This window comes from Limanda limanda, chromosome 5, assembly GCF_963576545.1.
Source record: "Limanda limanda chromosome 5, fLimLim1.1, whole genome shotgun sequence".
Lineage (NCBI taxonomy): Eukaryota > Metazoa > Chordata > Actinopteri > Pleuronectiformes > Pleuronectidae > Limanda > Limanda limanda.
Window position 1 is genome coordinate 2935396 of NC_083640.1, and position 13837 is coordinate 2949232.

Consider the following 13837-nt stretch of genomic DNA (forward strand, 5'->3'; position numbering starts at 1 on the left):
TGCTGTTCAGTTTCTTCAGATCTCAAGATCTAACAGAGAAGATCATCGTCCTCTCAGCCCCTTAAAAACAAGATTACTTCAGGTGGAAAACATTGATGCTTTCAAGTGTGACACAGTGTGTGTGTGTGTTTGTGTGTTGTGTACCAGGGAGGCCATTTTGACCTGGCTGACAGGATGTACCACAGCGTGCGTGAAGCCTGGAACTCCGCCTCCAAACACAACATGGCTGACGTCAAGGAGCTCATCCCCGAGTTCTTCTATCTGCCGGAATTCATGCTCAACGCCAACAACTTTGACCTGGGTCAGTATGAGGTCGACTGCAGCACACGCCCACCTGACTGAGATACTGGAGCTCATGAATATTAACGATCTGTTCTGTCGTTTGACGAACCAGGCGCCAAACAGAACGGCATCAAACTGGGCGACGTCATCCTGCCGCCTTGGGCGAAGGGCGACCCCCGAGAGTTCATCAGAGTCCACAGAGAGGTAGGACGTGAACCCACAGGGAAGGGTCTCGGTTTCAGTGAGTCACACGTAGGGGTGCAACGGTTAGTCGATGTCGTCGACAAAAATCGATGACAGGAATAGTCGCCGACGAATTTACTCGTCGATGATTCGTTGGTTACGTCATAGCACGTGTTTTTCGTGCCGTGCAGTTGAACTAAACGTCGTTTTACCGGAGGTGCTGATGAAAGCAGCTGAGGAGTGAGCCATCTCGCTTCCTTCCTATCTCTGAAAGTCGCGCATGTGCAATAGCGTCAAAACACGGTCCGATGGCGTCCTCCGCTGCAGCAGCATCGCGCACCAGAAAGTAAAAAGTTCCGGAGAACTTCAGCTGTATCAGCCCGAAAAACACTAGCTGCAGTATCTGTGCGGCGGACCTGTTCTCCATGGAAGCAGGACACGCACATTTGAGGAGGAGGAGTCACGTGTGACTTCGTAACGTAGACGATGCGACTCGCCTCTGTCAGATGTTATATATTCACGTATATACCCGTGCGCAGGATTCTAGCATCCATTATAAAAATATGGTTTAAACTTTTTATTAACGAGTTTAAAAGCGTTATGTTATCCTATTGCCTGACAAACGTCTTGTTTTAATCACAATTATTTAGTCAGAAGAAGACTGTAGTTTCGTTTGTTGATGTTTTTATTGCTGTTACTTTCCCTGTCATTTTTGTTAACAGGAAAAATGAATACTTGATTTTTAATTTATTTGTTTTATTAGCACTTTGCCTGTCCTTGCTTTTAAATGGACAAAAACTTGATTTGTCTTTGCTTTTGTGTCAGCAGTACCCTTATATGCAACAAAGTTTATTAAAAGACATTTTTTTTTAATGAAGTATCAATATTTATTGCCTTTATTTTCAGTCACCACATGCCTCGAACAACCTCAAGCTAAATTTAAAAGCTGCTTGCTAAATAAGAGCAATTGAGAATTTGTGTCATTCATAATCCGATTAGTCGATTAATCGTTTCAATAATCGGTGACTAATCGACTATCAGAATAGTCGTTAGTTGCAGCCCTAGTCACACGCTAACCTCCGTCTCCTGCTCCTCCAGGCGCTGGAGTGCGACTACGTGTCGGCCCACCTCCACGAATGGATCGACCTGATCTTCGGCTACAAGCAGCAGGGTCCCCCGGCCGTGGAGGCGGTCAACGTCTTCCACCACCTGTTCTACGAGGGTCAGGTGGACATCTACAACATCAACGACCCGCTCAAAGAGACGGCCACCATCGGCTTCATCAACAACTTCGGACAGATCCCCAAACAGGTTGGATAGGACACATTTCTAACCCTTTTCTGTCAGTAGATGTCTTCTTTTTAATTTAGTTTTTCAACAAAACAATATGCGTTTTCCAGACAGTTACTTTCTTTGTCCATTTTTCAACTGTATACAATATTGTTATACATGGTATTCAAGTACAGTGAACAATGCATCGAAAGAACAACAAACATCAAACAGTGCGCACTCCAAGAGAAAAAGAGGGGGGATAAGAATAAGAATAAATTATTGATTACATACATAATTTATTAAATTAAAAGCAAAAACAAGTAAAATGAAAATAAAACCAAGGATAGAGAAATAGTAATTTTCCACTCCAGAATGTAGTATCATAGGTGCTATATATGCTTTTCAGAGAGGATGGTGTATAATGTGTGTGAACAGGGAGAGTTGACAGATAACCTCTCAACCAGAGGCCCAGAGCCAGATTAATAAGTAACCCTCATTGTATTTATAACGTAGAGACAGGACCCCATCGTTTAGTAAAGATCGACTTTTGAGTCTTTTAAACCCAACTCTTCAATCACTCACGTGTGTTGATATGTTTTTGTGTGTTTGTGTGTTTCAGCTCTTTAAGAAGCCCCACCCTCCTAAGCGGGTTCGCAGTAAAGCTAACGGCGACGTAGCGAGCGTTCCTCCGAGCTCCAACAGCGACAAGATCTTCTTCCACCATCTGGATAACCTCAGACCTTCTCTAGCGCCTGTCAAAGGTACGTCTGTGCACAACACACACACAACCACACACACATTGTTTATGAGAATCTAAAGTGAAGAACAGGCTGATTTAGTGTGAAATCCCTGCTTTGACTTTCCACCATGTTCGTATAAACCCTGTATTATTACTAGGGCTGGGCAAGTTAACTCGTTTCAATCGAGTTAACTCGAGTTAAGTGATGAGTTAACTCGATTAATTATTTTATCTCGCATTCACTCAGGTTTGATTATTTATTGTTTTATTGTGAAAGTCAGGCTTTTATTTTGTGAAAGTCTGTTGCTGACTGCTGCAGAACAGGAAAAAAGAAAATAATTGGCGGTTAAACAATCGAGTTAACTCATCACTTGAGTTAACTCGATTAAAACGAGTTAACTTGCCCAGCCCTAATTATTACAGATTATTACTCATACATTTCTTTTGTTTTTCCCTTCATCCAGAGCTGAAGGAGCCCGTGGGACAGATCGTCTGCACTGACAAAGGAATCCTCGCCGGGGAGCAGAACAAAGTCCTGGTTCCTCCGACCTGGAGCAAGACCTTCGCCTGGGGCTACGCCGACCTGAGCTGCCGTCTGGCCAACTACGAGTCTGACAAGGTCTGGAGCCGCTTCTACAACATTTAAACTCCTCGTGTCAAACGTGTGCGTGTGGAGGTGTAACATGATATGTTATCATTTGATTTGTATGATTCGATTTCTTTAACTAGTTTAGCTTAAGTCCTGATCCAGTGTTGCTTTTCAAACACTTTCCTGTTCACACGTATGTCACCATGAATCTGTCGGGACAAAGTGAAACAGTATTAAAGACTTTGTTTCCCCCTGCTGGTCACTGAATGACACTACACATTTCCTACTGACTCTATTACAGAAGTCTCTCATGCACGTCTTCAGTAGAACCTCCTGTAGAATATAATGTGATCATTTAAATGTTTGTTGAGATACAGATGAGTAACAGATATAAAAAACCACGGTGTCGTTTCAGGCGCTGGTCGTGTACGAGTGTCTGTCGGAGTGGGGTCAGGTCCTCTGTGCGATATGTCCCAACCCGAAGCTGGTCATCACCGGGGGAACCAGCACGGCCATCTGTGTGTGGGAGACAGGGACGTCCAAGGAGAGGGTCAAGTCCCTCGTGCTCAAACAGGTACACAAACACACACAGACTAACACACACAGACACACACTGATCCTCAGAGGCTGGAGAGGCACTTACTCAAGGCCTCAAAATCAAATCAGAAATCTCTATGTGCATAAACCGAAGGGAAAGAGGTCTCTGATCTCGTGTCTCTCGTCCTCCAGGCGTTACTCGGCCACACGGACGCTGTGACGTGTCTCACGGCGTCCTCGGCGTACCACATCGTTGTCAGCGGCTCGCGGGATCGAACCTGCATCATCTGGGACCTCAACAAGCTTTCCTTCGTCACGCAGCTCAGGGGACACCGGGCGCCCGTCTCCGCTCTGTGTATCAACGAACTGACGGTGGGAGAAGACGAGAACACAACTCCGTGATCCGGTGAAATGAGGACAAAGTGATTTTAAAGGTGATGTTTGTGTGTTTGTTCAGGGCGACATCGTGTCGTGTGCAGGAACCTACATCCACGTGTGGAGCATCAACGGAAGTCCCATCGCCAGCGCCAACACCTTCACCGGGCGCAGCCAGCAGATCCTGTGCTGCTGCGTGTCGGAGATGAACGAGTGGGACACGCAGAACGTCATCGTCACGGGACACTCGGACGGCGTCGTCAGGGTAACCACACAACGTGTTCTCATGCTGCTGTGATACATTAACAGGGTTCGTACGGTCATGGAAAAACCTGGAAAAGTCATGGAATTTTAAAATGTGTTTTTCCAGGCCTGGAAAAGTCATGGAAAAAAATAATTTCCCAAAAGTTTTGGAAAAGTCATGGAAATTTGTTATATTCTTATTTTCATGTCGTTCGTTTTAGGGATGGGCATAAATACTCGACTATTGATTAATTGATCATTAAGAATTTCATTGATGACATGTTTTCATCGATAAACTATTGCATGTTCGCTATGTGGCAGGAGGTCGGAATATCCGAGTTGCCCTGAACGCAGCACAGCGTGTCTGTTAGCAGCTGGAGGAAGCAGCCCGGAGCTAAGCCTCCGCTGCTCGGCTTCATGACCGCACACGGACCCTCAGTCCACGCGGAGGGTAACCCGGACAGACCCGGGTCTGGGTGAGGGGTTCCGGGAGTGAGGGCGTGACAACCACCGGACTGAGAGGTCGAGAGCCGTCAGATCGAGCTAGCTCTCAGCGGCTAGCTGCTCTCTCAGCGGGGCTTAGGAGGACAGCAGCGCTTATTTACAAGTGTAACATTGAACGGATCCTGTTTAACTGCCACAAGAGTTGTGCATCTTGTAATAAAGATCTCAATGAGGAAACACGCTGTTTTTTCTATTTTCACTGCATTTTAATATAGGCTATAAATAGTGAATTTTAATATAAAAATATGAATGATTAATCGAAAAATCGATCGTTAATTCTTCCGACGATCGATTAAGACAATTTAATCGAATGCCCATCCCTAGTTCATTTACGCTGAGTTTTAAATAATTCATACATTTTTAAAGAAATATGCTCAAAATATAAGCAGGCATACTTGGGTTTGCGTCATTTAAGGTATACTGTATGCCTTGGAATTCTCATTGTTAGTTTGAATACTACATTTTGTCACTTTTTCGCGTATACACCGAGATTTCACGCAATGTTCGGTCATGGAAATTTGGTTTAAAGTCATGGAAAAGTCATGGAAAAGTCATGGAAATCCATTGGTCAAAATGTGTATGAACCCTGATTAAGTATTTAAAATGCTGCTCGTGGCGTTTTGGCAAACAGAGATATTCAGTCCTTGTTGTTACTCTTCTATTTGTCATAGTTTTGGAGAATGGAGTTCCTCCAGGTCCCAGAAACGCCGGCTCCGGTGCCGGTGGAGCCGGACGTGCCCGACTGCTGCGGCGAGGAGAAGATCGGTGAGTCCTTCGCCGACAGATTCTGACTTTCACATCAGCAACACGTCACAACACGTAACTGACGAGGTTTCCTTCCCGTTGCAGAAGGCGCCGTGAGTCACAACGGGGAGGACATCAGCAGCGAGTCCGACGGAGACGAACCGAGTCTGAACCAGGAGCCCGAGGCGCCCGGCAACCCGTCCACTGGGGGGGGCTGCCAGCCGGGCAGCCAGCCGGGCAGCCAGCCGGGCAGCGCCGTCCACAGACCCAGAGGTAAACCCGGACGCCACCACCGGAGGGTGCTCATGTTTCTACAGCTACAACACGTCTTGACCTCTTCCTTAGTTTAGTTTAGTTCGTCTGTGATGTTGCTTTTTACGTTCCTGTGTATTTCCTGAGTGATGTTCTCACTCCTGATAAATAAAAACCTCCTTCAGGTCCCTCAGCCCGAGCGGGAGCCTCGTGGTCGATGGACAGCGGCTCCGACGACTCCCACCGCTGGTCGGACTCGCTCAGCGTCGACGAGAAGGACGGCTTCGTGTTTGTCAACTATTCTGAGGGTCAGACCAAAGGCCCTCATCCTCATCCTCATCCTCATCCTCACGCTCATCCTCATCCTCACGCTCATCCTCATCCTCATCTGGTGCATCCAGGCCACAGCTCGGTGCCTCAGCCGCTCCACGCCTCTGTCTTGGAGGCACGGACGTTCAACCAGCTCAGAGCAGGTAATAATAATAATAATAATACATTTTATTTGGACCTTACAGTAAAATAATACAGGATAAAAAATAAAAGCATAAAAGATAGAAACAACATTAAAACAGAACTTCAACATAAAAACAAGTGAAGTGCACAGGGTCCAGTTATAAAGAGTATGCCAGTTTGAACAGGTGAGTTTTGAGTTGAGACTTGAATGATGTGATGGAGGTGTGTGTCCGAACATCAGGTTTTAACAAGTCATGCTTTTTATTTTCTAGAGTTTGCTCCTCTGATCAAATGACAAGGTGTTTGATGCATTGTTAACACGCTGCTGCTCTATTTGTGTGTGTCCGCAGGCTACAGATGGGAGCGCCAGCTGGTCTTCAGGAGCAAACTCACCATGCACACGGCGTTCGATCGAAAGGACAACGCTCACCCAGCGGAGATCTCCTCCCTCGCCATCTCCAAGTAAGAACCATGGAAGAGCGTGTGTCCTGCACCTAGGGTTGCAGAGGGGCGGAAAGTTTCCACGGGAATATTAAGCTCGGGAATTTTGAAAAAAAAAAAAAACTATGCAAATTAAACGCTGAGAAATAAAAACATCATTCAAAACTCTGTTTTAAAGATGTATGGAACGTTGAGTTTCAACCCTCCACTGTGCATTCTTCCATCACATGCACAGATAACTCCCAGCATGCTTCACTCTACAGCAGGGCTACTGAGGCCTGCTGTAGAGTGAAGGACTAGTCAGGTAAGTTTCCATGATATTACTGGGGAAAATATATATGCATGCTGATTGAGGATTGTTCATCTGTTCATCTAGACTATTTCCATTCATTCATTTTCTATTCCATTCACAGACGATTCCGATTGTTTGGCTAACTATTTATATCTCTGGCATTGCATTAGTGTTTTTTTACAAACTTTTTTCTCATCTTATTCTACAGAACAATGCCACGTGCACTCTCTCATGTGTGGAGACATTTCACCCCATCCAATGTAGAAGGAAAGGCTGTGTACATTTGCAAATACTGTGCAAAGACCTATGTTAAGAATGACACAACGATGCAGAAGCATATAGTCAAGTGCCCAAAGTTTCCTCAGGGCTCAAATCAGCCTATGACAAAACAAAATGTTTATATTTATGTCTGTTTATGACAAGGTAAATACAGTTAGTATAAATTACCCACAACATTTCACGTTAATTCCTGTTAATTCCCGTTAATTCCCGTTAATTCCCATGGAAAGTTTCCAACTTTGAATATTCCCGGAAATTTTGCAACCCTACCTGACAAACTTGTACTGTTTGTAAACTGTAATGCAACTGGTTTTTATCTGGTTCCTGATCCGTGGACAGTTGATTAGAAACTCACTCAATTCCACTGACCTCTCGCTTTCCTCTGCTTCTTAATCGTCTCCTCAGGGACCACAGTAAGATCCTGGTGGGCGATGGGCGTGGCCGGGTCTTCAGCTGGTCGGTCAGCGACCAGCCGGGCCGCTCGGCAGCGGATCACTGGGTGAAGGACGAGGTGGTCGACAGCTGCTCCGGCTGCTCGGTTCGTTTCTCCCTCACCGAGCGACGCCACCACTGCAGGAACTGCGGGCAGCTCTTCTGCCAGAAGTAATACTTTGTTTTTGAATATTTGTTGAATTAAATGAGAACTATGAACGCTTTGCATCTTTTAACCTTTGGTGTTTCCCAGGGCTCCGTCCTGGTTCCCCTGTTATTTTATCTCTACTCTTTTGCAACAGCTTCATGACGTCTCTCTCTCTTGAGGAAAACACAGGTCATTCCACCGATCCCTTTTTGAAATGCTCACCTTGTCTCTCTGTTGTGTTTTTCAGGTGCAGTCGCTTCCAGTCAGAGATCAAAAGGCTGAAGATCTCGTCGCCGGTGCGAGTTTGTCAGAACTGTTATTACAACCTGCAGCACGAGCGCAGCGTGGAGGACGGCTGCAGAAACTGAGCTCAACCCGCCGCCGAGAAGAAAGAGATCCTCCTCTCGGGGACCTGAGGAGGATTTCACTCCTTCATCTGCCCCGTTGTTCCCTCGTCAGCCCCCAGAAAACCTGAAACTCTCTCCCTCTAACCCCCCCTCTACCCTGTGGGGTGTACAACCACATGAACTGTAACACACCGACAGACGAGAACGGGAAGGAACGTCCGGCATTTCATCTTCGTGACGTTAAAACTCAGTGAAGGAGAACGGAGAGAAAAGGAGGTCGAACGTGATGGAAAGGAAATGAAAACTCAATCACCACTTTACCACCTGCTCTCAAAACGCGCTTGATTCAATCACCTGCCATCTTTGTGTTGAGATCAAGAAACATGGAAAACTCCTTCCTCCGTCACTGCAAGACATAAGAAACTTGTTGATATTGTAAATATTTAACATGGCCTTTTTAACTGTAAGAGGAACAAACAGAACAAAAAATAAGGTCAATGAAAAAAGAGCAAAAACAAAAGAAATTGCCTGTAACATAGCGTTGTGTCTAACCACTACTGGCTTTAAAAAAAAAAAGGAAAAGAACAAAATCGATGGTGTGGCGTCTGCGTCACGGCGAGTTCAGCGGAGTCACACGGGAGGGAAATGAATGTCAATAATTAATGTCAGTGGGTTGAATTTACTCGTGCGTCTAGTTATTATGCAACGTCACTTATTTTTCTTTTTTTTTAATTTCCTGTTTGTTTTTCTTGTTTACAAAAAATGTGATTAATTTTGTGCGTGTGCGTTGCCCACAGCGCCGAGCGCTCGCCATCACACAGATTTATGATCAGATCGTCTTTTCCTTCTTTTGCCAAATTGTTTAAATGTATAAAACTAGGATGATTTTTTTTTTTTTACCCTTAAATCATCTATTCTGTCCGTTACATGAATTCCCATTTGGAGAATCTTTGTTGTTGCTGCTTTTTTTGAAAGACTGGACACGTTATCACGTTTTTTTTATATATATTTTTTAGAAAACATATCACTTCAGTTGTGAAAGAAATATGAATTAGGTTGAAAAAGAAGATTCACCTTTAATGTTGCTGCACATTTGTTTTGCGTGTTTAGTTACTGTACAGTGTTGAAGCAGCGTTTTGAATGCGCACACAGAAAAAGGGACTCGCAGTTTTTGTTTCTCTGCACAGACTCGTCGTTTGCTGGACTTCACCTCGATCCTGTGGCATTATCACAGCGGCACTCCGTACACTTTATCCTCAGTCCGTGTGAAACTGGAGGAGCAGCAGCCAATCGTCTTTCAGTGCGAGCAGAAAGTATGAAAACTGAAAATAATCATTCATGAGATTAGTTTAAAGACAGTGGGACAGAGCTGCTGTTTGACGCTTTGATTCTTTATGTCGCTGTTTTGGTACAAATGCAGAAATTATTGATTTTAACATCTTGGCAATTTAGTCCAGTGGAGGAGGATGAAAACTGCGGTGACAGTTTGAAATTGAGAAATCAGTGAAATCCACGTCATGACCAACGAGTCGGATCTTTCACTCTATTTTCTGTTTCTGCTCCTTCATGGACATAATTTATGAACCAGACGAGTCCATTTAGTTACGATGACCAGGAACCCTTGACCTCGGAGAGCGCATACTTCCGCCCAGAAAGCGCAGAAAAAACAAGGATGAAGAAAATTTAGCTTTTCTTTAGAAGACACTGATGAAACAGGAACAAGAGGAAATTGTTCTTTCTCCAAAAGTTTTTTTGCATTTGCATCTATTCCTGTTACAGCTAAATACGAGTTTGTGAGGAAAGTTTGAAATTATCCTGATGGCAAAAGTTTCAGTTAGAAAAACAAAGGATCTAGTGTAATTGTTGACGCTACCAAAAGGGGGCGCCACGCTCTACACAAAGAGTCCAGCAAGGAAGTAAATGTCACTTTTTGGCACAAATTGAAACTCGTACAAGACTGAGATGTGAATATCGGAGATGTTTTATATTTTTTCTGTTGATAAACGTAACTTACAGACGCATCACGTAAACATGACGGTCGTCTGCGTACGAGTTTAGAATTTGTCACCACACGATACAGTTTTAGTTGCTGCTGCTGCCTCGACAGTTACACACGATGAACCTGCGTTTGTTTTGTTTTTCCGCTTCGTACATGTTTGCGTTCCTGTTGTTTTGTTCGTGGCTCTGTGGGCAACACGTGTGCATTCAAGTGCTGCTTCGTTTTCTTTCTCTCTTTCTTTGAGAGTACGTTTCATTATTATTTTTTTTCCACACTCGTCTTCAGTCTTCAACATGTAAAAAAGCAAAAGGAAGACACTTTAATATTCACCCCCACAGATCCCTGACATTATACTAATAACACGCACTCTTGTTATCGTCATCTGCGTTTACGTACTGTAACTTCGCGTGCAATCATGCCACCTAGCTGAAACGGCCAAGTCGGCTTCTGTCAATCAAGAGTTGCTTTGCACCTTCACGTGTACAAAAGAAAAGTCACGAGTTTTTATTCAATGCAGTTTTACGTTGTGGTTTTAACAGAGAGGTGCGTTTCGCAAGCGGATAAATGAACTGAACAACGTATTTATGCAAATATAAATGGATTTCGATTTTTTTTTTTTTTTTTTAGGATTATTGCGATTTCAGCAAGTTTTGTTACTTGTTGCATGTCTATTAACACAGCTGACTTTCTGTGTCAGTGCATTGTACATGTTCTTGGCATTATATTGTTTTTGTTTTGTTTTTCGGGTTTTTAATTTGTATTTTTTTTTTTGGAGGCACTGTCTGATGAGTTACCCCCGAGTGACCGAGCATCAGGTTTATGTACAGAGCTGCAGATCGTCTCCTGACTCAGACTTTTTGTATTCTTCACGGAAAAGAATTCATGACAAGTGGAGAGAAGAAGAAAGAGGAGGAGGAAAAAATCTCTGATTATTTTGGTGGTCTTGTATTAGACTGCGATATTACAGTATCTGGTGTGCAATCTGTGATAGATGAATGTTCCTTGTATATTTGTGTTCACTACATCCCACAAGAGAAAAACCAGTAGAGTAACGACCCCGCTCCCCGTTACAAAAACAAAAATGTTACAATAATGCAATAGATCTGGTACTTATTCTTTTTAATTTCATTTCAATAAATAATTGCTGTTTACCACCAAAGGCAAGACTCGCATGGTTCATTTCTAATTTTGGCAAAAGTTGATAAAACGTGGTGGAAATTACAGACTTGCACTTAAGTCTGGGCATTAAACGGAAAAAAGGAAAGAACTTTAATTTGTTGAAATGTTTCAATTAATAATTCTGAATGAGTCTAAATGAAATTGATGTAAATGTGTGTGTGTCTAAGTTGGGCAGAGCAGCTGGTCAACCAAGACTGACTGAAGAGACTGAGACTTGTTTTTATGCAACAGTGCAATCATTTATACAAAAATCTTTCATGTCACACACAAAAACATGTTTATATTTCTATCTTAGTGAGGACACTCATTGGCATAATGCAGTCATTCCTAAAGTGTGGTCCGCGGCCCCCTGGTGGGCCGAGAAGCAACTGCAGGTGGGCCGTGAGAGGTCAGCAGAAAATGAATAGATAAAAAAGTTTCAGATTTGTAAGTAAGTGTTTAATACTGTTGCGGGTGGAAATCAAAGGCAGGAGGCGTCGTTCTCAAGTTCAAATTAAGCAGGTTTATTCAGAGGTCACAGGTAAGGAAACTGCGGTGTCTAGCAAATGATCATGCATGGTCCACTGATCCTGTACAGGAAAAATGGCGTTTAGTCAGAGTGCGTACAAAGCTTATATATCGATACTGGGCTTGACAGAGGTTCTTCTTGGATTGGGATTGGTCGGATCTCGTCGGGTCGTCCTCCTGGCGTCGTTTGGTCCTCCTCCTGGCGTTGCGTGATGACGTGCAAGCCATGTCGCGGTTACTAAAGTTCATGAGCATATTGCCTCGGTGTGTGCGCTTATTAAATGTGTGTGTAAAGTGAAGTGAGGTCATAGAAAACTGTGAGAAAGGCATGAAAACCTCTAGTCTAATCTGTCCGCTGTGTGTGTGTGAGGGAGTCTCAGAACTAATATAATGAAGTGATTCATGAAGCCAGAGGTTTGAAAACCTGTTATCTGTCCGCTAAGGCAGACTCCCTTTTTAAGGAGTATGAACCATTCTGAGGTTGAGAAGCAGGAGAAGAACTATGTGTTATGTTTGTGTGTTTACGCTATGTGTATCTGACTACACGTTAAAGTGTGTGTATGTGTGTGAACAGTGGTGTATTGTCAACAATACCACAAAAAATGTATGATTGATTAAAAGAAAGTAATCATCACAGCTAATGAAACAAAGACAAGAGATTTACATTCAAAGTTGTCCTTTTATCTGACCTATATAGCAGGTGCATTTGCTGACCGTCACATTAACACTTGAATGCATCATTAGTGGGGAATCACAAGTGAGGAAGAACTTTTCTGCTGGGTCAAGCAAGATGGAGCAGAGGAAAGCTGCTGATGACGAAGGGGAATCAGAAAGTCCAACTGAATCCTTCAAAACTAAAAAGAGGAATCGCAGAAAGGACTCAAGTGAGGACCTATCGCAGCCCCAGAGGACAAACCCCCCCCCCTAAGCCTGTGTGTGTGTTGTGATCAAAGATGTAGGTGGGCCGCACACATTATTCAGTTTTCGAATTGGGCCGCGGCATTCTTACGTTTGGGAATGGCTGGCATGATGCATTCCTTAGCCCCTTACCCTAATCCCCAAACTTAATGCCTAACCCTTAACCCTAACCTAAACCTTACCCTAAAACCAAGTCTTAACCCCCAAAGAGTCCATTAATGGGGGGGCCCAAAGTGAGGACCAGCCCAAAATGTCCTCACTCTGTAGTTTGTTGGCTCTCACAAAGATAGCTGTACAAGAACAGACACATAGGATGTAGAATATGTCAACTTCAAAGGAATCAAAGAACTCAAGATTTCAAAGCATGATGTTGATCTGTCTCCTCTGATGTTGGTTGCCACCTGCCATTAAGTAGTAGATAGGAAATAGATGCAGTATGGACAAGGAAAAGGAAATTGAGGACGACTCTGAGGAAGTTGAAGAGACTGGAGACACAGAGGAGATAATGGAGACGATTATAGAGCTTGAAGTATTATTGACTCCATTTCAATCATTTACTCCATTTCAATAATTCTGTGTGAAATGTATAAGATAATTCACCCCCAACTCGGTTAAATTGGTTCAGCTACAAAAGCACATGAGTAATAATTGTTTTTGTTTTACAGGAAGGTGATTCAGAGAAGGCGGGTGCAGGTGGTCTCCAAGAAACCCCGTGGAGAGAAAGAGAAGCCAGAGCTGCACTGGAGGTGGACTTGAAGCAAGAACAAACTCAAACAACTGAGAAGATTCAGCACATGAAGGCACAAAGGGAGCAGGCAAAGAACTGCAAATTCGAGAGGGGTGATGAGGCTGGAGTCTCCCAGCAGCCGATGGACCGAGAAGAACTGATCCGTCTAGCTCAGGGAAACCAACGTCTGGCTTTTAAGTACAAGAAGCTACAAAGTGAACTTCATGATGCTCTAGAGCTTGCTGAAGAGGCTGTCATCTCCCAGCACCATGAACTGAATCAGCTGACTCAGGGATATCACCAACTGGCTTCTGAGAACAAGGAGCTACAAGGTGAACTTGAGGACGTTCTACATGACACAAACCTTGCTTATCAGGCTGCCATCTCCCCGCAGT

At 43.9% G+C, this 13837-nt stretch overlaps 1 protein-coding gene across 1 annotated transcript in view; it reads left to right on the plus strand.

Annotated features, from left to right (window-relative positions):
- The window catches only part of wdfy3 (WD repeat and FYVE domain containing 3), a 100552-nt gene extending 89282 nt beyond the window's left edge, over positions 1 to 11270 (plus strand). Inside the window, exons 51-64 of the mRNA XM_061070965.1 lie at positions 148 to 301; positions 395 to 486; positions 1564 to 1776; positions 2357 to 2498; positions 2941 to 3095; positions 3481 to 3639; positions 3795 to 3974; positions 4060 to 4242; positions 5396 to 5489; positions 5574 to 5741; positions 5906 to 6193; positions 6524 to 6635; positions 7591 to 7788; positions 8013 to 11270. Of these exons, the coding sequence (XP_060926948.1) occupies positions 148 to 301; positions 395 to 486; positions 1564 to 1776; positions 2357 to 2498; positions 2941 to 3095; positions 3481 to 3639; positions 3795 to 3974; positions 4060 to 4242; positions 5396 to 5489; positions 5574 to 5741; positions 5906 to 6193; positions 6524 to 6635; positions 7591 to 7788; positions 8013 to 8133 (2259 nt within the window). The 3' untranslated portion in view covers positions 8134 to 11270. The remainder of the gene's footprint in view (positions 1 to 147; positions 302 to 394; positions 487 to 1563; positions 1777 to 2356; positions 2499 to 2940; positions 3096 to 3480; positions 3640 to 3794; positions 3975 to 4059; positions 4243 to 5395; positions 5490 to 5573; positions 5742 to 5905; positions 6194 to 6523; positions 6636 to 7590; positions 7789 to 8012) is intronic.
- The last annotated feature ends 2567 nt before the right edge of the window (positions 11271 to 13837 follow it).